Source organism: Bactrocera neohumeralis, chromosome 2, assembly GCF_024586455.1.
Source record: "Bactrocera neohumeralis isolate Rockhampton chromosome 2, APGP_CSIRO_Bneo_wtdbg2-racon-allhic-juicebox.fasta_v2, whole genome shotgun sequence".
Classification (NCBI taxonomy): domain Eukaryota; kingdom Metazoa; phylum Arthropoda; class Insecta; order Diptera; family Tephritidae; genus Bactrocera; species Bactrocera neohumeralis.
The window spans coordinates 69378446-69401620 of record NC_065919.1 but is presented as its reverse complement, the minus strand read 5'-3'; the positions used below and the strand labels follow the sequence as shown (position 1 = coordinate 69401620).

At 29.1% G+C, this 23175-nt stretch overlaps 1 protein-coding gene across 12 annotated transcripts in view; it reads left to right on the top strand.

Annotated features, from left to right (window-relative positions):
* The window catches only part of LOC126766257 (complexin), a 364713-nt gene extending 341957 nt beyond the window's left edge, over window positions 1-22756 (top strand). For 9 of the 12 annotated variants that reach the window (XM_050484133.1, XM_050484132.1, XM_050484134.1 and 6 more), the window contains 2 exons: window positions 4898-7145; window positions 9867-13301. In XM_050484133.1, coding sequence (XP_050340090.1) covers window positions 4898-4971 — 74 coding nt within the window. In that variant the 3' untranslated portion in view covers window positions 4972-7145; window positions 9867-13301. Of the gene's footprint in view, window positions 1-4897; window positions 7146-9863; window positions 13302-17399 lie in introns of those variants that run through there. The other 3 variants (XM_050484136.1, XM_050484135.1, XM_050484139.1) reach the window with 3 other exon arrangements.
* The last annotated feature ends 419 nt before the right edge of the window (window positions 22757-23175 follow it).

Genomic DNA, 23175 nt, shown 5'->3' with positions numbered 1-23175 from the left:
CGTTCGCCTTGTTACTTCGGTGCACCGCAATCATTTGCATTTTGGCTGCTGCAGCTGTGCCAACCGCACCAATTTGCCGTGGTAACGTTGGCTGCGCCTTGCAATGCAACTATGAAGATTTCCTTTTTCAAATTTCCTTGCGAAATTCAATTAAAATTCAAAAGCTTTAAATAAACTCTTTTAGTTTCGTCTTCCAATTAGGTGCCTCTTGCCAACTACGGCTAAATTTTATTCAAATGCATTTGGCTGCACTAATTTTAAATAAATACTTCAATTAAGTCATTTCGTTGGCAAATATTGGTTTTATTTATGTCTATGTTAGCAAATGCTCTATGCGAAGTTTGTAGTGTAGAAGGAGGTGGAAGAAAAAATGTTGTAAAAGGCGACAGTATGACAAAAAGTAACAAGAACTAAAATTTTAACGTTTTTGGTGTTTCGATGTAAGCAATATGTTCGGAAAAAAAGAGTTGCTTTGGATAAATCCCATACTATGCTCAACTTAGAGAATATAACCTGTTAAACAAAAAAGCTTTGCTTAGCAAAATTTAGCGATTCAGCGATTCGGACTACCGATCAGTTTCTTAAGTAGAAAAGGATGTGGGTAAATTTTCATATCGATATCTAAAAACAATGCGTATATTCAAACAGACGACAAATTTCAACTTGTCGTGATGTTCATTTATAACTCAGGACGAAAATAGTAGAAAATATATACAAATATAATAAATGCCTGATATTCCCTTCATCTAGAGAATACTCCCTGTCTATTACTAAAGCATGGCTTAGCGTAAATAAAATCACTTTTAATGTACTTTTAGTTCGGTCAATAACCTTCCATTGCCCTTCTCAAAATTATAATAGAAAAATTTATTTTCAAATACAAAAAAGAAACTTACTTTCTAGTGATTAATCCACTGTCTAACATTAAAATATCAACCGCAATCACGCTAATGGCAAATGCTAATCTAATAAATCTGCAGCACTTCTGTTGTGCGCCACACCCGGGCGTATGAGTAATTTATTGCCAACTCGCCTATGGCAAGGCACTTATAATTAAATTGTTTATTAGCCCATTACTGGGCCGCAAATTCTTATTTTAAAATTCATGGCCCGTCCTTAACAGGCACAACTGTACATTAAATACTTATATAGCGGCCAGGTTAAGTGATTCTAAATAATGGTGTGATTTCAGGCCAAATGCTTCAAATAACATAACAACCTGCTGCGCCTCGACCAACAGCCCAGCTGGCCATAAATCCAAACGACTTGTATGTAACATGTGGCAACGCAAACTCATTACAATTTTTCATATTTATTATAAGGTAATAAATTTGTAAGCCGGCAAATTACCATTAACGAGCCAATAAAGGAAAGGATGTCCGCGAAATTAATGAAGAAATTTATTCATTAAGCGCGTAGAGACATAAAAAAAATTTGGGTTATAAGGAACAGATGTCGTTTGATAAATTTGAAGATAGGATGGACAAGTTACAGAGTGGAGTGAGCTGTTCTTGTGGTTAGCAAGGCGTGTGCTTGCGTGTTATTTGCTAGTTCTTTAATTTAGGCAATACTAGGAGCTGCCTAGAGCGAGATTTTGAGTGGAGCTTTATTCCAACATTGGCTCCAGTATTCTAGTAAATATAGCTATATAAAGCAACTAAATATAACGTATAATTTATATAGTATTTTTTACTACTGCTTTTCGTTCTTTAAAGATTGGAGAGTTGCACGAGTATGAAATCACGTAGGTGAAGAGTTCTTTAGGAACAATTAAATGCAAAAACGAAATAGAAGCCTTTAAGTTTTACATTTCAAAATAAGCTTCGAACTCGATTAGTAACCATTTCTTCTAAGTACATTGGAAATTGACTTAAGTGAACTCTCACAAAGCAATTTGAAGTTATATTTACTAATCTCTTAATAGCTTGCCAATTTTCGCTTTTTTGTTGAGAAATAGTTTTAAAAAATCCAGCACGCATTACCTTGCTGAAGTATGTTACCTGGCACACATATAAACGCTTCTTCTTCTTAATTGGCGTTGACACCGCTTACGCGATTATAGCCGAGTTAACACATATAAACGCAGTTTGCAACAAAATTGCGTTACAATTGTTCCACTACAACCACTTGTGCTGCAAATCTACTTAATGCCACTACTTTAAGTGCAACACTGTCACATAGTAAAATCATGAGTATTAATGGCGTGTTAAAACATCATTAAGCGTGCAAAATACTGCTGCTATTACTACTACTATTTTTACTACTACTACTGCTAGATACTGCAACTACTTTTACTCTTAATGCGGGTACTTACTTGCGGACGGTGGAGCTTACAAATTGCCGCGAAAAGTGAGCTTATTCGTGTTGCACTGATGCTATAAAGTTTTCATATCAGCAGCAAGTGTGATTAAAACCATTTGAACTTTGTTCCGTGATGCTGAAAGTGGCCTTTCAGTGAGTTTTCTAAAAAAATATTTCTAAGTGAGATTTGTTTAGGAATTAGAAAAAAATTAAAAAAAAAATAATTGAACACTGAAATTAAAATTTCAGATAAATATACTATGTAGTTATATCGAATTAGCTGCCCATAATATTAACGTAATTTAATCACCCTGTCGTATGAGTAACATCGAAGCCCAACTCTTGATATACCGTACATAAAATTATAACTTTATTTTCGAAGTAATAGATACGCAGCAAATTTAGAAAAAAAAATTAATTAATTAAAAAAATAAAATTAATAGAAAGAAAAGTTAAAAAAATAAATATTAAATATCAGAAAAATTAAAATAATAAAAAAACGATAAAAAATATTTAATGCAGAAACTAAAAAATTATAAAAAAAAACAATTTAATTCAAAACCTTATTATTAAAAATTAAAAGAAAATTAAATGAATTATAACAAATTAATAAAATAATTTTTTAAAAATTTTATAAATATTTTATGCGAAAACTAAAAGCAAATAAGAACATAAATAAAATTAATTAGCAAAAATTCAAAATTAAAAAAGTTAAATATTAAAAAAATTAAAATAAATTAAAAAATATTTAATTAAAAACTTATTATTAAAATTAAAAAAAAAAATAAAAAAAATGTAAATAGTTTAAAAAAAAATTAAAAAATATTTAATGCAAAACTAAAAAAAATAATAAAATACAAAAAAAATAAAAATTAAATAAAAAAAATTTAAATTAAACATTGTAACACTTAAAGTTATCTAAAAAAAAATATTTTATTCAAAAATTAAGAAACTAAAAAAGTACGTTTGGGCCTTGGGAAGGTCAGTTTCGAACAAAAACGTCCTTTGAAATAAACCTGAATATGAAAAAAGTTATAAAACTTTTTCTAGTTATATGCTTTTATACTCGTACCAGACAAATCTTAAATATCGAAAGAACAATCAAAAATCCATTGATATAAAATTTTAATGACTTTGTTTCTATTTATGTATATGCCAACATCCTAAAACAAATACTCAATTATTTCGAAGGAGATATAAAAGCAAATTTGCAAGTTTTATTTACATTTGGTTCATAATAAAACTTGGAATGCACTTAAAGGTTTCCAAATGCTACAAAAAAAATGTATAATAATTATAAAATTTAATAATTATTTAAACCCAAATTTATTAGCGAATTCTAATAAAAAACTAAATTTTTCACTATTATTTTTTATGCTAGTTGTTAGTAATTTATATTAAAAAACAAAAATTAATTAATATTTATAACAAAATTTATTAGCAAAATCTAATGAAAATTTAATCTTTAATTTAATATTTTAGTTTTCAGTGATTTAAACTAAATAAACATCTCTAAAGGATTTGTTACCGAATTCTAGTAAAAAATTTAACATTTTTATTACCATTATATTTTCGTGAAACAGTTCTACGTAATTAAAATGAAGAAATTATCTTTGTAATTTTGTTTTATTTACCGAGTTTTCTCATATTATTAAGAAAGCATATTTTTGAACTTGGTCTCACTAACAAACAAAGAAATGATTATCAACACCATATTTCGTAAAATAATCTTTATATTATTTTATATTTTTACCTACATTTTGAATGCACTTAATTTTTGTACACTTCCTCAATCGACAACCTAACCTCACAAACAATATTTTAGTACTGTACTTATAATAAAAACTAAAAACCAAAGTATAATATAACTTGCTATCTATAAAACACTAATTTTATTAAGTAAATATGAACTTGAATACTAAATATTCACACATAAACAAATTTCATCATAACGAAAAAAATACAGCAACTGAGCTTTTTCCCTCTTGCAACATGTGTGTGTACTCTTCACTATCGCTACTCCCTCAGTATACTAACTACTTACTATCTAGTACTATTGCTACTACTTTTGCTATGTAACACTCACTATCCACTCTCTCTCAATATATGTATGTATATATCTATATGTATACGTATATACCATGCGCCCAAAACATTTGCGCCAGCCATAGGCCACCGGCGGTGGGCCAACCGGCTTTATACCAAACAAAAAAAAAAAAACAACTAAAATCAAGGTATACAATTTGATGCGTGAATGCGTTGAGTGCATGGGCCAGCAAGGAACAATTTCGAAACTCTATATATACTTTCTTGATGTGCTCTATTGACACAACTAACTATAATGTCTAAATGTCTAAAAGTACACCGCACACAGTCAACAGAAAAAATAAATAATGAAAATAAAAAGTATTTTTAAAGAAATGAAATGAACACAAGAAACTACTTTACTAACTCCATAACAACAACAATGTCAAATGCTCAAACTAAAGCAATGTAAATGGTCTGGTTTTTTTTGTGTCTTTATGTACTATTGTAGTCTATCCTACAATAACACGCTTATTTATTGCTGTTTCCATTACTCAATTTCTTCTTACAGAACTGAAAAATCAAATAGAAACGCAAGTAAATGAGCTAAAAACTCAAATAGAGGGAAAATGTGTCATGCAGTGATATGTCATCATATGATTATGAATACCAAATTATACCTACATATATAAACAAAACAAATACAACAACAACAACAAAATAACACAAATAAATGAAGCAAGCAAATGCGTACGCAAGAAATATATAACAAAGCATAACATATATATAAACAAATATATATAATTGAAAGCATAAATTATAACGGTAAAAATGCTATAATATAACAAAAATACTCAATATATAACAAAATTACAACAACCAAAATACTTACAACAAATTTTCCCCACTTCCCAAATAAACTTATATAATATATACATAACAAATATATATATATATAAACCATATATATATACTCAAACAACAACTGCAGCAAAAAGAAGCAGCAGTAACCGAAATTAAGACCGACAACCATAACAAAGCAAACAAGCAAAACCAAAACCAAAACACCCAAGGACATACAACCAAAACGCTGGCAAATGGCGCATATACTAGCGTATAAATATATACACATATAACATATAGCAAATAAATAATTACGTACTTATATACAACTAAAAGCAAGTATATATATAAATGAAAGGAGTAAATGAGAAATTGTTTAAAAAGTCATTAAATAAATTAGTAAATTACCAAAAAATATTATTTCAACCAAACAATTAACACTACATTTACGCAGGATTATATATACAAATAGCAGATAACAGTAAAAATGCGGATTAACTAATAATTTCAAATATAGAAAAGATCACTTACAATAAAAACACAAACAAATATATGAAAAACAATAATAAAATTAAACATATTTGCGCATTGCACAGACATATTTGCCACAAATATGCGTAAATGCAGCGAAACAAACAGACACAAAGCAAATAAATTAATCACACAATGATCTAACGAGGAAATGTTGATAAAACTCACACCGTACAAGCCACAAAAATTCAAAAAAACATGAACACCGTTAAGTAAGTGAACAAGCAACGCTATACCGCCAGATACGCGCCACAATGCAGATTACAAAAACAATGCAACCAAAAAAAAAATAAAAATAAAATTACATAATAAAACCAAAAAACACACAGCGCACGCAATGCAAAATCCAAACAACAACACTGTCAACGAATGCTACATACGCTATTCCACTAACAACAACAAAAGCAGTGCTGCCTAAAAAAACACAACAAACAATAAATATGCAACAAAAATGTGGACAACGAGCGCAGCTGACCGAGGGGGGACGCACATTTAAAAAAGAGTGAACAACACTACGCGATATTGTTCGCGAGCGTTATAAAAGTCATGCTCATCAAACGCTCGCGAAGCGAAAACCTAAAGGAAAGATTGCTGCCGAGCAGCGAAGCAGTAGCGCATGTCAAAAAAAATCTAAGTAGGAATAGCGTAACAGTTTGAAAATTGCAAAAATAAAGCAGAGATGAAGTAACAACTGAAGTATGAGAGAGAAAGAGAGAGAGAGATATAGAAAACCTAAAACGAAAATGCCTTCAAAATTTAAATAAAATTTAAAATACAAAAACAAAAAAAAAAACAACAACTATCATTTAATATAACGAGTACGCAAATTTTGGCATACATAACAACAAATATCTAATACAATAACAAATGAGACATAACAAATTGTATAAAGCACAGTAAGCGCATTGTTAGTAAAGCATTCTCAAAACAACAAAACATAAAAAATCTATTTCACTCTGCTCTAACAGAGCCTGCAAGCCACAAGCGAAATCTATGCAAACGTAACACACTTAAAAATGTCCAAAGAAACACGCGAACTATTCGAAATACTCGTAAAAGTCGTAACTAACCCTAAAAATTCCAACACTGCAACGTAGTTGGCTCGCTTACTTGCATAATACCACCCACACATGGACATGTACTTGCAAATGACAGCGTTGCTGCACAGAAAGCAGCCGACTATATACAGTAGAGTTTTGTAGTTAAGCCAAAATTGTACGAAATTGCATTTTTGAATTGTTCGAAATTGGTGATTTGTTATTGATATTGGCAAAATGTTATTTAAGAAAAAAAACAACCAAAAACAATCTATGAGACACAAATTTCAGCAAACAACTGGCTAATCTGTACAATTTCTTTCTTTTACTAAACTCCCTCAAAATAAATAACATACACACAATGAGCCCTAACCTCTGAGATTACACTGAAACGAAGAAACTGCAAATGTAAGTAAAACGCAAAATTTTTTCCATATACATAGTCCTCATTAAAGTAATTTCTATGATACATATTTGAGTATTTAGTTGATGTGTTTTACTGATTTTTAAGCTATTTTTTACAAACTTTATTTCTTTGTTGAGAGAAACAAAACATATTTTCAAACAGCTCATCAAGTAACTCATACAAATACATAAAAGTAGATTATATAAAAGAGTAATTTCCATAAAAAATAGTAAAAATATTATTAAAAAAATCAAATTATGAAAATATTTGTTTCTGAAAGCTACCATAATTATAGAACAAAAACAAAAAAAATCCAAAAAAAAAAACAAGAAATTTTTGAAGCATAAACTTCTTATCACAGTCCAACATAGAACCGTTATAGTAGACACCATAAAATACATGCCATTTTCTTAAATCATTCTCAGAAGCATACACAATATATCGTTTACCTACCACATACTTATATAAAACCATACCATCATTCAACCGTTCATAGGCCGCAATAGCCAGCCAAGCACATATATAGTACCATTTATAGGAATTAATAGTCTTAATTAAAAAATTATTATAAATAATGTATTCATACGATTCTGTTACTGCCAACATATGTAGCTCTGTTCGCCCAGCAAATCGCCAGAGCGTTTATGTTTTAGGCAGCAAAACAGATTTAAGCAAATTTGTGATAGATAATAGCAAACAAACAACCGATAAATCTTTTGAAGAAAATATCAAAATAATGCACCACTCAAAGCCCCGCCTACATTTTTGGATACAGCACTGAATACCACAGAAAGCATGAGTATACCCAACAATAATCCAGAAAAAATTATGCATACTTTATCCCTCTAAAAAAAATATTTTGTAGTATTGTAGCATAGACTTCGTTATAATTGTACCAAAAGTAAATGTATCTGTGTAGTAAAGGATAAATTGTAAAAATTAAGTAGTTTGAGAATTTTTGCCATTATATAATAACATACAACTGTATGTTTGTATTGTATGCCGTAGGTTGTAAGTCAAGTGCGCAAATGCAGCTGTGATAGGTTTAAGCAAAATATTTAACCTATTCATCGAACGAAAAAGAAAGAAAATTTTATGTAAAACTCTCATCAAGTTCTTTTTCAACTAAAAGGCATAAATTATTTACCATAAAAGTGGATACAAAACTCATCAAGCATACGCTATATACAAATGTAATTCTATGATAATGTGATTTACTAGTCCTTCAAGGTATATATTATACATACATGCCTTCGATGGATGATTTTTTCTTCACCGCCAAGAGGAAAACTCTAACTCTCAATGATATACGCATATGAGAAACTGGAAATGCATACATTATGATTTTCTAGTACTGGAATGAGTTTTCATCCTTTGAATGAATGCTTATTTTTCTTCACTGTTTGCATTTAAAAGACAGAAAGTGATTAAAAACTATTTTTAAACCAATTTGATACATTTTCCAACAATACATTCCTTGGATGTAAGCTATTTTATATTTAGCGTTTATCTAATAGACTAAAAAAATATCCAAAAGATTATTTTGCTTTCATTTTGAACATTTTTTTCAACTATGAATCCTTTTGACCAGTTTTCAAAAGTAGTGTCAAAAGAAATTGTTCTAAAGTACTTCGAAACCGTTTCCTTGAATTACATTCCAAAATGAATCTCGGTATATCCGCTTAGCGCATATACAAGGCAAAGATATCTCGGCTCTCAAACTTTTAAACTTCCAGGTGAAATGCGGAAATAGAAATAAACTTGTGTTAAGTTCAGGGCGCTTTTTCCGGTAGCTGATATTCTACTTTAGGGTTTTTCGCTTGGCACCACGAAGGACTCTGCATAATAGTCCGAGTGTGATCTCCACGCGTTGTCGATGGATCAACCATCCAACCTTACTTCACCTTACATAGCCCATCTATCTCTCATTATTCCTTCTTTATTTTAATCAGTCCAGCGAGCTTAGTGGATTATCTACACAACTCATACGAACTACAAATCACAACTCATCTTGTTTCATAAACAACGAATAATTCATAAATTTTTGTATGTAAATGTTTGTATATATAAACTATTACATTACGTTTATAACAATAAATATGCACATAAACATTTAATATTTATTGCACTGCTGCACATAAAACCGCGCTATAAGTATGTATGACTTGATTATATACTATATAGTTATATATAAGCATACCTCGCGCCACATTTTAATAAATACATGCAACATTATATATATATATATATATGTATATATATAACGGCAACGGTGCATGTTTTTCTTTTACAATTTTCATCACATACAACTTATGTATATGCCGTTACGGGAAGTAATTTTTTTGTCTCATTTCGATTTTTTATTCACATATATTTAACGTATTACATATATATACTCTATATATACATTTTTTAACATAAGCGTATTAATTATATATATACTATACTCTATATACAAACTTAAACTGACATAAAAATATATTTATCAATGTCACTTACTATCTCTTTTTTCTCTATTTTCTTTATCTTTCTCTCTCTCTTTCTCTTTTCCTTGCTGTCACTCGTTTATTTTCGACAATTTAATTGTGCTAATTGTAAAAACAATAATAACAACAACATCAACAACAACAAAACAATTAATGATCTCTATGTGAATGTGTGTATTTATTACTAAATGTTTTATGCTCTTGCAATATGTGTAACTGTTATGCGCCCATAAGTAGTCAATGTATTTGAAAATATATAATAAAACAAGCTCGATTGTGAGGCTTACCGAAATTGAAGCTGAAATTATGTACATAAGTATGTGTGTTACGAAGTAAGCCAGACAAGTGTAAACGACAAATCACAAACATTATGACATGCGCGTGCACAACAACAGCAACAACTACAAGAGTTACAACCACAAAATGGCTTGAACCAATTCTCACCACCTCACAACTCAACACTTCGATACTCGATGCGGAATGGTGCATACGCAACCGGAAGCACACACACACAGGGATTGCAACACAAGCGCCACATGTTCGTACATAATGCAATGCTATAAAAATAGTATAAAATCTACATGTATATCTTTCTACCTGCGCCTTTTCTCATTGTAACCTAGAGTATACATTTGTTGGTGTTTTTTTGGTTGTAGGCCATGGTGCTTTTCATGCTAATTATTTGTGATTAGTCGCGATTTTTATGAGGTTACGTGACTTATGTGTAAATGCTTTAGTTCATAAATTAAGCCATTGGAGGAATGGCATGCATTTTGAAAATATATTTATCAAAATTCTAAGCAAAATTTAATGAGAATTCGTCGAAAAGATGAATATATAAATTAGCTTCGTGAAATGTTGGCCACACTGTGTATATAAAAATGTTTGCTTTACAAACCTTTCAAAATTCAACCATGATTCCAAAGAGCTATGACGACATGAAAATGCATTTAATTGCTGAAATTCGCAGCTTCTCGGGCAAAAATTCATAGTACGTCTTTCATACTAATGCTGATATTGAAAAGCATATTCTTTTTCTGAAATTTTCCGTCATCTTTCACCCTCTTGCTCTCACTATTTCTTTCATACTCTCTCTCTCTTTCTTGCTTTTCTTCAAACAAGTTTCATTTAGGTTCACGTATTCGCTAAGAAAAAAATTGGTTTGGAACTAGGCTTATGTGTAGTATTAAAAACGTTTCCAGCTAAATGAATGAAAATAGCAAATATTAACTAAATACAAAACGTGTGTCAACGTTGTGTCCATATTTTTTGCTATTAATACAAACAGTTACGTTAGCTTATATAGGAAAAATTTGTTATTTGTTTTCTAAAAGTACTGAAAATATATAACTGTTAAGCTTTTTGCTTGTTGATTTTAGTTAAATGTTATTTAATTTTAGTAAGAAAAAATATATTATGTTACATATTAATTAACGAAAGGCTAAAAATTAATTTTAAATCAGGTTGAATTGAATTATTAAGAAGAAAAATTTGAGCTGCTCTTAAAAAATAAACTTTACTAATGAAAAGTCAGCAACAATAACAAAAAAGTCACAATAACTGGTAATACGATACATAAACAAAACAATAGCAGACAAAAGAAAAGCTCGAGAGCTGGCGGTTGCGAAATTAACAGGTTTTTTTATTAACATAAAAAGAAAACATTTCTTTTTTATTTTTATTTTTTTATTCTTCTTTATTTTAATTTTTTTTCAAGAAAATTTTATGCAAAAAATACTGTTTCTTCATTTATTTTCCTTCCATATCTATTTCATTACTTTAAATTTTAAAATACAATTATTTTATATACATTTTTTTTATATATATTTCTTATAAATTTTTTTATAGTTTTGTTTTATACATTTTATATATATATTTCTTTTTGATTATGTACTTTGAATTTTTTCATGCAACCCTCTTGCTGCCTTTGCCTCTGAAAACTCTAAAAACGAGCTCTGCATGTATGTTTGTTATAAAAAAAATTAAAAAAATAATAACAAATCTAGCAAATGTATTTATTGTATGTACTGTGTAAAAAATATTTCTTTAGCGCAATGTTTAGAATTGTTGTTTATGGCTTTGTGATGTATTATAGTACGATACTTATGAACAAAAATAAGAAACAAAACCAAATAACGCTCTTGCTTAAACTAAAGAGTCAACGAAATTGAAAGAGCCAAACAAAAATTTCAGAAATCAGTAAAAAAAATGTTGTCTCTATTAAATACACTAGTTTTGTTAAAAACTTCCTTCTAACAACAACCAAATATAAAAATATACCGCAGTATGCGTATTATTATATATGACAAACTCCGAGAAAGCTACAGACAATTTTTAAAAAATTATGCAAAACTCCTTAAAACATAATTTATACCTTCAAATGAAGATATTTAACATACTTTTCTGTATTTACATCCAAATAAACCAAAAACTGTATAATTTTTTGGAAAACCATCAAACCCTTACGACTCTCAAGCAGTCTGTTGCTACAAATATTCGAATAACCTATAACTACCCACATTTCTTAGCACAATAGTTACTTAGAGCGCAAAACAAAACTACTAAAAAGTCTTAAATACCCTCAAGAATAACATGTTTTGGTGAATATTCTAATATGAAAACTACAAAAATCTGATGTTTTTTTTTCTTTTTTTATTAAAAAACTTAAAACTTGGTTTTCTCAATAAAAAATATTTGAGCATAAATTTCTATTTAATAATGACTCCTAAACTACTAAAGCTTTACATACTAGAAACAACCTTCGAACCCTTAACTTTCATACTAGAGATTGTTTATATAATATAGAAGCTGAAATTAAAAAAAAACATAAATGCAAATTAATGAGAAAAAAATACAAAACGAAGCAAAGAGCGCTGGCATAAATTAGGTGAAGCCAAAGAACAGAGATATAATAAAAACCAAACAACAGCAAATATATTTGTTGTAAGCCTTCTTCATTTCATTTGAGTGAAGTGCATAAATATATATATATATATATATATAAATTCAAGTATATACATATGTATTATATAGAAAAATTTAAATAAAAACGAAAAATTAGGCAAAACTTAAAATGTAAAAAACACAACAAAAACTTGAACAAACACACAGACCCATATACATAAATGGAATTGGCATAACACACGCAGACAGAAAAAAAAAACGAAATTTGTAAATGTATTTTGAAATGCGTGTAAAATAGTATGTGAACTGCATGAAAAACATTTAGCAAGTGTTACAACAAACCAGCACGAGGCTAAAAATGCAAATACTTTTACAACAAAGCAGCATGTAGCAAACGAAAACACACTCACATGCAAAGCAAACAAAATAAACGCAACTAAAACATATACAGATCCAAACAAATTAACAACAAAAGCGAAAACACACATTTATACAAACAAAAACATATACATATATTATAGTGAGCAGTTGGTAGTAAACCAACATTTCAATACACGAGCAGATACAAAAAATTTGCTAAAACAACAAAAACAAAGCCAAGCAAAAACAAGCTCATAAAAATACATACATGGCAAAATGTGAAATACAAACAAGAAGAAGATGAAAATGAAAAAAAAAAAAAACAAAAAACAGAAAAACAAAAATGATGTTGCATTAATTAAATTGTTACTTTGAAAATTTAACAAACAAAAACAAAAAAACTAAAAACTTAAATAAAATTATATAAACTAAAAACAAAATCTGAATGTTGTTCTTTTATTTCTTAACGTACTCGTTTACTACTGCTACTTATTTACTCTCTCTATAACTTTCTTAGCATATACATGCATAACTAAAAACAGCAACAAAAAACATGTAACTGGCTTCCACTTTCTCTTCTACTTTCACTTAGAACTTGTGGGCACATGTATTTATGAATATTTTGTTACAACAACTATACAGACATGTACATTTTATATGCATATGTATATATGCTGCCATTTCTGGTTCCACTAGCAAACGAGAAACTCATTCAAAAAAATATCACTCATACGACATGGCGTACCTTAGGTTTGAGTAAGTTCTTATACCTTCTCCTTCCGCCTGTTAAAACAGTCTAACAGAACTAAATACCACTCACACGCCATGGTGTTTTCTTTCAGGTTTGTTTATTTCGTTTGCACATCTCGCTGTCTTTCACTTAGTAAAAGCGCTTTTCAGACCAAAAAATATCACTCATACGTCATGGCGTACCTTTTTAGGTTTATTTATTTTCATCAACATTATCAGCAACACATTGAGAAATTTCTTATACCTTCTTCTGCCGCCTGTTAAAACAGCAGATTAGTAGTAAAACATCGTTCATACGCCATGGTCTACCCTTTTAACTTTGTTTATTTCGATTGCTCATCCTGTTTACTTTCATATATAACGCATACGTCGTGGGGTACTGCGTTTTATATATAATCCATGTCTAAGCCTACCACCTCAAAAATATCCAAATTCAATTATGAGTTTTAGATATTTTTTAACTGGGCTGTCAGATTTGCTCTTCGACCCTCTACCAATAAAGCAATTTTTTAGTAAAAGCAAAATATATTGTAACAAAGCGTTCTCACAGTAAAGACTCTACTCTTTTCCGAAGATCCAAGCTGGAACTCAGAACTAGCTTTTTTAATGGAACCATAAAACAATCTCTACTTTTCTTTTAAAAATCAACTTACTTTACAACTCGACTTGATTCTTGTGTTCCTCAACAAATCTTTAGCCGATGCTCTCTTCATATATGTATATGTCATTTGTCCTGTCAATTTTTTTGCCTTCCTCTAAATTTTTTTAACCCCTTTCTTCATATTTTTTAATATTTTACCTCATCTAGTACTCAACCTGTTTCTGGCACACAACCCTTAATAAAATCTACTAGAGACTTGAGCATTTCCCATAGCTTATCTAGACCTCTTTCTGTGCCGTCAAACACTTTCACGAACTCTTCTCCACTCTCCACATTTACCAAAATCTATAAATTTCATACTTGAAAACACGCAAAATATATTTTTTAGCATCCATATTTCTAACTGTCACTAGCTGCGTACATGCCTACAAGCATACTTGCATACTCATTGTAAATAAATAATCATAAAAGTAAATCACAATTTTGCTATTGTCTGTGAAATGTGCAAAAACCAAAAACTACAACAGCCAAATAGACATTTATTACATACAAACTACATGTGTACTTCATAATCGAATAATATGTCTTTAAATATTAACTACTAAATTTATATAACTATATATATATATACAAATATTATACAAGTCTATAAGGTAAGTTTGTGTGTGTGCCTCTCTTATAATTTCAGCTTGTATGAAAAAGATTTGGCATTTCATACGTAAAAAGTTTAAAAGCATTTTTTAATTGGTAAGTAAGTGAGGGCAAATGTCGACGCGGACAAACGTGCTTTGAAGTTGTTTGAAGTTGTTGGTGGTGTTGGCCGGAACACTTAAGCCGCTTGAATGTAAACATTTGTCAACTGGACACACGTCGCTCGCCTGGATCTACATTTACTTTGCAAAAAACTGATTGCGGCGACTGTCATAGCTTTCATTTTAACTGTAATTAATTGTTGCACATAAAGTCGTGTATGAATTTGTACTCCAATTATGAACGGTAGATTGCTACAATTTCACCACTCTTTAACATTGCACTTTCTCTAACATCTTGATGTGTAGGTTCGCACAGGAATGTCACATATCTATATATACTTGTATTTCCACATATCGATAACTTCACAACATCCTCATGAATATTTCACACACAACTACGCAGAAGAATTGCAGCATGTGTGGCATTACAAAGCATTTCACAAAAGTAGTCACACTTTGTATGTAAATGTTTTGGGAATCCACATATATGAAAGAAACACAGTTTAGTTTTTCTGCCAAAATTTAAAGCATAATACTAAAAATGTTATTGGAATATAAAATTAATTCTATTGTAGGACATAACAATACCGTTACTAGTTAAAAAATAAACACTCATTTTGCTAAAAGTTCCACTGCAGAGTTGTGCAACTCTCAGTCATAAAAAGTAATATATAGTAGTGGGTTAAAAATTAGGGCGTTTAACACAGAACCTTAAAAAATGTAGTTTAGCCGTTTTTTCTATCAACTGGGCGAAAAATTCCGAATCGTGCATGCATACATATCAATATATATAAATATATACGTAATACAGCACACATATGCAGACATATTTAACAATCATGCATGCAGGTAGGTAAATCCTTATTAATTGTCGACATTTGTGCATATACACGTTACTATATTTATACAATAACTTATATTTATACTATATGTGTACAAATATATAACTCCTTTGACACTTACTTCTAACTAAAATCACAACCAACTCCTCAATAATCTCTACATAGTAACAACAATATACAAATATTCAACTTCAAAATATAGATGTACATAAATCATATACTATCCTTTCAACATATATCTACTTTTTACTTTAATTCATAAAAAATAAATCACAAAGCCTACATACAGTCATTATCATTCTAATATCATGGTCAACATTCATAAAAGCAGTTATGAACAATTATTAAAATTACTTTGATGAAAGAAGCCAGAGGCAAATGTTTGAGAGTAAGAACATTTTTATAATAAATGTGTACTCAATTATAATAAAATTCGAGTTTTCGTCCAAAAAATCATTTAACTGCAATACAATTACATAGAAAGCAGTATAGTTAGAGCTTTCATCAAGAGACGTAGAGCTTTCATCAAGCGGCTTAAAGCTTTTATCGTTTTCTAGAACTATAGCTTCTAACGCTAACAAAGCTAGCGAAAAACTATTTAATTTATATGAAACTGTAAGCAGTGTAAGCAAGCTTTCATCAAAAGCGTGAAAGCTTTTCCTGTTTACTAAAACAGTCACTCTTTTTTCTCAATCTCTATTCTAAAGAGCTAAAGCTTTCGGTGTTTTCAGTTGAAACATTAGGAAACAGTGAAATATAAAGTTGTATTTTTATTACAACTCTCCTTTTTAATGAGATCGTATGTGAGTCGAGCTTTCACAAAAATGTCCAACATTTTTAATTTGAGAAAATTTTACATACTTGTTAAGTTTGACTATTTTAATATAATCTACATTTATTTGAAACATGCCGATATATGTACTTAAACAGTTCAGTCTAGGCTTTGTCATAAACCACAAAGCTCCTCAAAATAAAGTATATTATTTTCAAACAAATTTATGCCAAATTTGAATCCTATTCGTTCTTTAATGTTACAAGGTTTTCAGAAAACTTTGATGAGCTTTCATAAAAAAGCTCTCATTTATCAGCTAGACTGATGAAAGCTTCTAGTCCGTTAGCCATTTTTCGATTTATGCGCTGCTGACACGTCAAAATGTTTTAACCAAATATATTTCAGTGCAAAACTTTAAACTACAAACATTATAAAACTTTCTCTTGCGAAATCAGTGTATAAAAAGTCTACGTTCGTAAATTTCAGCCCCTCTTTAACAAAAAAACAAATTATATATTTATTCATGTCATTACACGAAACTAATCTACAATTTTCAGCTGCTTCTTTACTTTTACTTTAATTTACACTTTTCATTCTTCTATTTTTAACAGCAAACAAGTAAAAAGATTTTACAAGGCTTAAATGCTCAAAAACAGGTTTTATTTAATTTTTATTTCAGTTACTTTAAAATTTTGTCTCATTTGAAAATTAATTACTTTTCGATTGCTACATACATCCATACCTGACATTTGTTTTAATTTATATTTTTCATTTCGAATTTACTTACAGCCAAATTGAAAAATCGTCTCAGTGATGCTTTTAAAAATTGCCCATTGAAAAACCTGTTTTAATTGCATTTGAAAACCTAAAAAAAAAAACCTAAAACAAACAAACACAGCCGAAAACAGCAAACATGACCAAACAAAGCAGGCAGCAACAATAACTAACTCTAACAGTAAACAGCGCGCAAATCACAAACAAACAAAGCAAAAGCGCAAGCAATACATAAAAAGCACAATTTCACTTGCGAGTATTGAGTTTACAGACAGCCCCACTCACATACACCGTGTGTATGCGTGCAAAGCTCAAATGCCAAAAACTATACAAAGAAACAACTTTTCGGAATGCGGTTTCAAAATTTCCAAAATTGTCAACAAGCCAGAGAAATAATAAACAGAAAATAAATGAAAAAATAATCTACCAAAAAAGTAATAACAAAAACCCGAAATTCTTGTAATTAAAATTTCACACAAAATTAGTGAAGAAATATAAAAAATATAAAAAAATATATAAAAACTGAAAATGCAGCCTAGCAACAAAGTCTAACGAGATTAAATATATTTACAAACATTACATACATTAAACTCTGTTCCAAATTTATATTTTAAATATAATTTAGTGCCCTAATTTGTTATATAAACAAAAAAAATAACTTGAAATACGTATATATAATATTAATTGAATTAGAGCAGAAGCAACCACCAATAAGTTAGACATACGGAAACTAATTCAAATTTAGATATACAAACAGACCAATTGGTTGTAAATACAAATGTAGGTAAAAACAGAGCTTAATATAATACAAAAAGTTATTGGTTTTAAAGCAAGCAAAGGCTCTTTGCAAACTTTTGGCAATTTCTTATTTCTGAGCACTAAATTTTAATAGACCTTTAATAGACTAGAATTTGATTTAAATTTTTCGAATTTCTTTATTTAATATAATTTAGCTTTTAATACCACTAATGAAAGCTTTTAAGTGGTATGTGAATTTCTAGCTTTCACCAATTTTTATTTCAATTTCAGAAAGTTTTAAAAGTAATAGATAAAATTAAAATACATTTTGAAAATACAAAACCTTCTGAAGCCGTAAAGCTTACGAGTTTAAAAGTGTTTTTTAAAACTACTTTAGTAGATTTTGCTTAAAAATTTTTCAAAAAATTTGTAATTAATATAATTCAGCTTTTAATTTTACTAATGAAAGCTTATAAGTGGTATGTAAACTTCTGAGTAGCTCTCATTAATTTTTATTCCAATTTCAGAAAGTTTTAAGGGAAAAATTATGATAGTTCACATTTTCCAGAAAATGAAGCTTCTGAAGCTTAAAAGCTTACAAGTTTACATTTTTTTAATAAAATAGCTTTCATTAATTTTTATTTCAGTTTCAGATAGTTTTAAAAGCAATAGGTGTTATTACTACACATTTTGAAGACACTGTAACTTTTAGAGCTTAAAAGTTTACAAGTTTTAAAGTGATTTAAAAGAAAAATCATAAATAGGTTCAGAAATTCCATAGGCGCTTTTGGTAGATACAACTTTATCCAAAACTAGAAAGTAATTTGTTCGAAAAAACCAAAAAGCGCTCTGATTTTATTTTTAATAATTTTACAAGTAAGGATGAAATCTGTGTGATGAAAGCTTTCATACTAGGCTAACGAATAAAAGTTTTTCATGAGCTTTTACCACATAAAAGCTTCGCTTTTAAACGAAACGGCGGTTAAAACGTTGTAGTGAAAGCTTCTTCACTAAGCTCACGAATAAAAGCTTTTAATGAGCTTACACTACGTGAAAGCATTGGTTTAAACTCTTTATCTGTGTGATGAAAGCTTTCATACTAAGGTCCTGAATAATAGCTCATAAAGAGAGCTTTCACCATATAAAAGCTTCTCTTCTAAACTGCGTTTGCTGATCATTTTCAGCTTGTCTATAATTCATATATTCACTTTTCTGTTTGAAAACACTCGCGTTTCAATTTTTAACATAAATTTGAAATACTAAAACCAGAAAAGAAAAACATTTTCTACAGTTCTGTATGAGCTTTCACCTTATAGAAATTTGTTTTATACATTTTATCTTCATAATGTATTTAATCACTAATATTTGTGAAACACTATTGCTTATTATTACGGAGAAGAGCCAAATTGCATTGCTAAAACCACAAAATAAAATATATTGTCTACAGTTCCAAGAAATAAACAAACAAAAATAATTTGACATATTATTTAAATTGATTACAAATATAAAAATATGTAAACGATGGTACTTAGAAATATGAAAACGAGGGTTTGGTCAAATATTCGGTAGATGGCTAGAAGGCTTGGCAAATGGCATTGAAAATGGCACTTCAATAAACAACGACATTAGCATAAGTTCTTAGCATTATATTAAATATTAAATAAATATATACACTTGCATATATACATACTTATATATATACATAAAATTAAGCTGATAAATATATATATACACATATATATATATAAATTGTATATTAAAATACCTATATTATATTATAGAAATGAAGATTATTCTTTACAATAAATAGCCGTTAAACAATGGACTAGTTTGAACCTCCCTATATACGCGTAAAACCAATAGTAAAGGGAGAAAAAATTAAAACCAACTTCGAAAATAGTTATTGCTACTAATTGCGTAAAATTAAAATTTCAAAAAAAAAATAAGTAACGAGTTTGCTGCTGAGCCAGTAGCGCGCTTAAACACAGAAATGAATTTAGTGAGTGAACTACTCTGATCCTTATACATACACACACACACATACACTGCATAGCATAAAAAATTAAACACATAGGGTGCGTCGAAAATTTCCAGTGCTATTTCAAACAAACTAACAGTAATTGTTGCTATATACTGTACGTAGAAGCGCTCTCTCAAGGCTGACTCCGCTTTCTTTAGAGTCGGTGGCAAAGCGCACTTCTGCTTAAATCCGAAAGGACAATTCTGGAAAACTGCAGTTTATAAATAACCGCAGCCAGAAATTGCAAAATATTGCTTTAATATTTTTTTTAAATTATTTCAAGAAAGTTTCGGGTTTGGAAAGGGTATCAAGAGCCGTCTGAAAATATGCTAAAGTGTGGAAAAGAAATCTTTCAGCCTTATAACTTCTTAATTTACATACATATGTAATATTGTTTTAGTTCAAATCTCATAATCCACAATGAAATTTTGTAACCTCAAATGATCGCTGTTAGACCAAATTAGCGACTAAATTTATTGCAGCATGAAAACGATTTCATTTGAATATAAGGACTTTTAGCTTGCGCTTGTTAAATGATATATCTATTTAGCTTATAAGAAATATTGGAATATATTGTACATGCTATAATTTCAAAAAAATATATATCTAACTCGTGCTTTAAATTTTGTTCGTACCTCAGTACGTTTTAAAGTTGATAACACAATTTTACATATGTATATCACTCAGTTTACTCCGGCATTGCATATGTTGCATACATATAGGCGCTGACTGTCACTTTCGTGAAAATTTTCCAATAGCCATATTCACTACGTAACTTCTTCCATGGCGAGTTTAGTCTCTACAACATAGATTGTCGATTCGAGAAATTATTTTGAAATCAAAATACCAACACAATTTTTCCTAACAAAGCAAACATATTTTTAGGCGACAATTACTGATAAACTGCAGTTAACTTTTGAGTTATCACTAAAGGCTCTTTTTAAAAACTTCTGCAAATACTATCGCACCCCAAACTCGAACAAATTACTATAGAAATAACTGAAAGTAGAGTGTTTCGCTTAAAAACTAAAACTCCAATTAAATATTATTGGAAAACCCTGCCGTTGAAAAATTAATAAAAATAATGAATTTTCTCCCGAACATATAGCGTTACTCAAAAGGCTTACCAAAGCTATTAAGCTCTTAACTTTTCAAAAATAGCGTTTATCAACTGTCGACATTTAAACGAAACTGTTCTTAAAACAGCAAAGCAAAAATACTTATGGCATAAATACATATATAAAATTAACGTAAGTGAAACATACATATACATATATCACTAGTAAACCAACAACAACAGCAGCCACAAGTAAAAGTGTTATGCAAAACAAAGATCGACTGAATTATTGTTAAAAAGTTTTGTGAATTATATATTATTGATATAATCAAGCATTAAAATAAAAGCAAAAATAAAGCAAAGCAGAACCAAAAAAATACAAAAAATTTATAAAAAAGAAAGTACACTTAAAGTAAATATTAAATGAATTAATATAATTACATATATACATATACATTTTTAATATTAATTTGATTGAGAAAAGTAAAATAAAATTGCAAAGACAACAGATAAGTTAATAAAATTTAGCAAAAAGTTGAGAGTTAAGTAAAAAATTAAGAAATTTACATGCAACACAACAAAAATAACAGACATACACCTACAAATACAAGGCAGCTAGCAGAGGACCAAGTGAACCAAATTAAAATTTAACTTTAATAGTCTCCAGCTGAAATGAGATGTTGAGAAAAAAATACAAAAAAATAAAAGCAAAACAACTTCTGTAAATAAATTCCAGTATTTAAAGCAAATTTAAAACTTTTGTAAAAAAATTTCACACCTACAACAGCAAACGCTATATTTCGTTAACTTCAACAACAACAATGGCTGCAACACACACAAAACACACGCATAGCAACAAATATATACAAATATACAAGAACAAAATGCTGTAGAACACAAAACAAAATAAGAAAAAAATCAAAAATACAAAATTAATTAAAAAAACATAAGATACATATACAAAAAATATAAAATTACAAAACTATATAACCACACACAAAGCAACACATAGATAAAACAAAAAATCTACAAAAAAGTTCTAAAAAAATTCATTATTTTTGATGTTTTTCAAAGAGTTGCGTTCATTTCATGTTTAGAAATATCGAATATAAAACGAAATCTGATAGAAAAAAAAAACAAAAACAAATAAAATTCAAATTTGTATTTAAACAGTAAAAATGCAAAGCTAAGCATATTAAGTGGCAAGCAAAATCGGAAAGTGCATAAGGCAAAAAAAAATAAAAATTAATAAAAATAATAATGACAGAAAGAAGAATATTTTGAATTATCATTACTGTAGTTAAGTACACACTTTTGTGCATGTATTTGCATATTTGCGTATTTGTATTTATTGTTGAATTATAAAACAAAAAAATTATAATGAATAATAGTATATGAAAAAGAACTTGAAAAATCTAAAATGAGCAAATAAAAGCAAATATTTAATAATACCAAAAAAACTAAATACAATTTGAGGAGAAAAGAAAACAGTAAACAAATTAATACAAATGTTTTAAATGAATTACAACAATAATAAATTCGCATAAAAACCATTTACAGCTAAATGTATTTTAATTGGAAGGGAACGAAGAAGCGGTAAGTAAAAAAAATAGATTAGGATTGCACCACGACCTTAGGTCTATTGTGCTCTTGTAAGTAACCAAGGAAGCTCTTGAAGCAAACAAATAATTGGAACATCGACATCGATCGACAAACTGTAAAATTTTCTTGGAAAAGCTAGTAGTACTCTGGAGTTGTGCTGATACTTACTTGTATGTTAGTTAAGCCCTAATTTCCTGTACTCGATATAGTTCCTCTCGTTTGACAGTCGCAAAGCCATGCAAAATTAAATTTAAAAGTGTAATCAATATCGAATGGGATAATAGCGCCTTTTAAAAGAGTAACCTCTCTACATAACCGAAAGTGTCCTGCTTTTATATCAGAAAAAAGTTTATCAACTGGCAGCATTCCTCAGA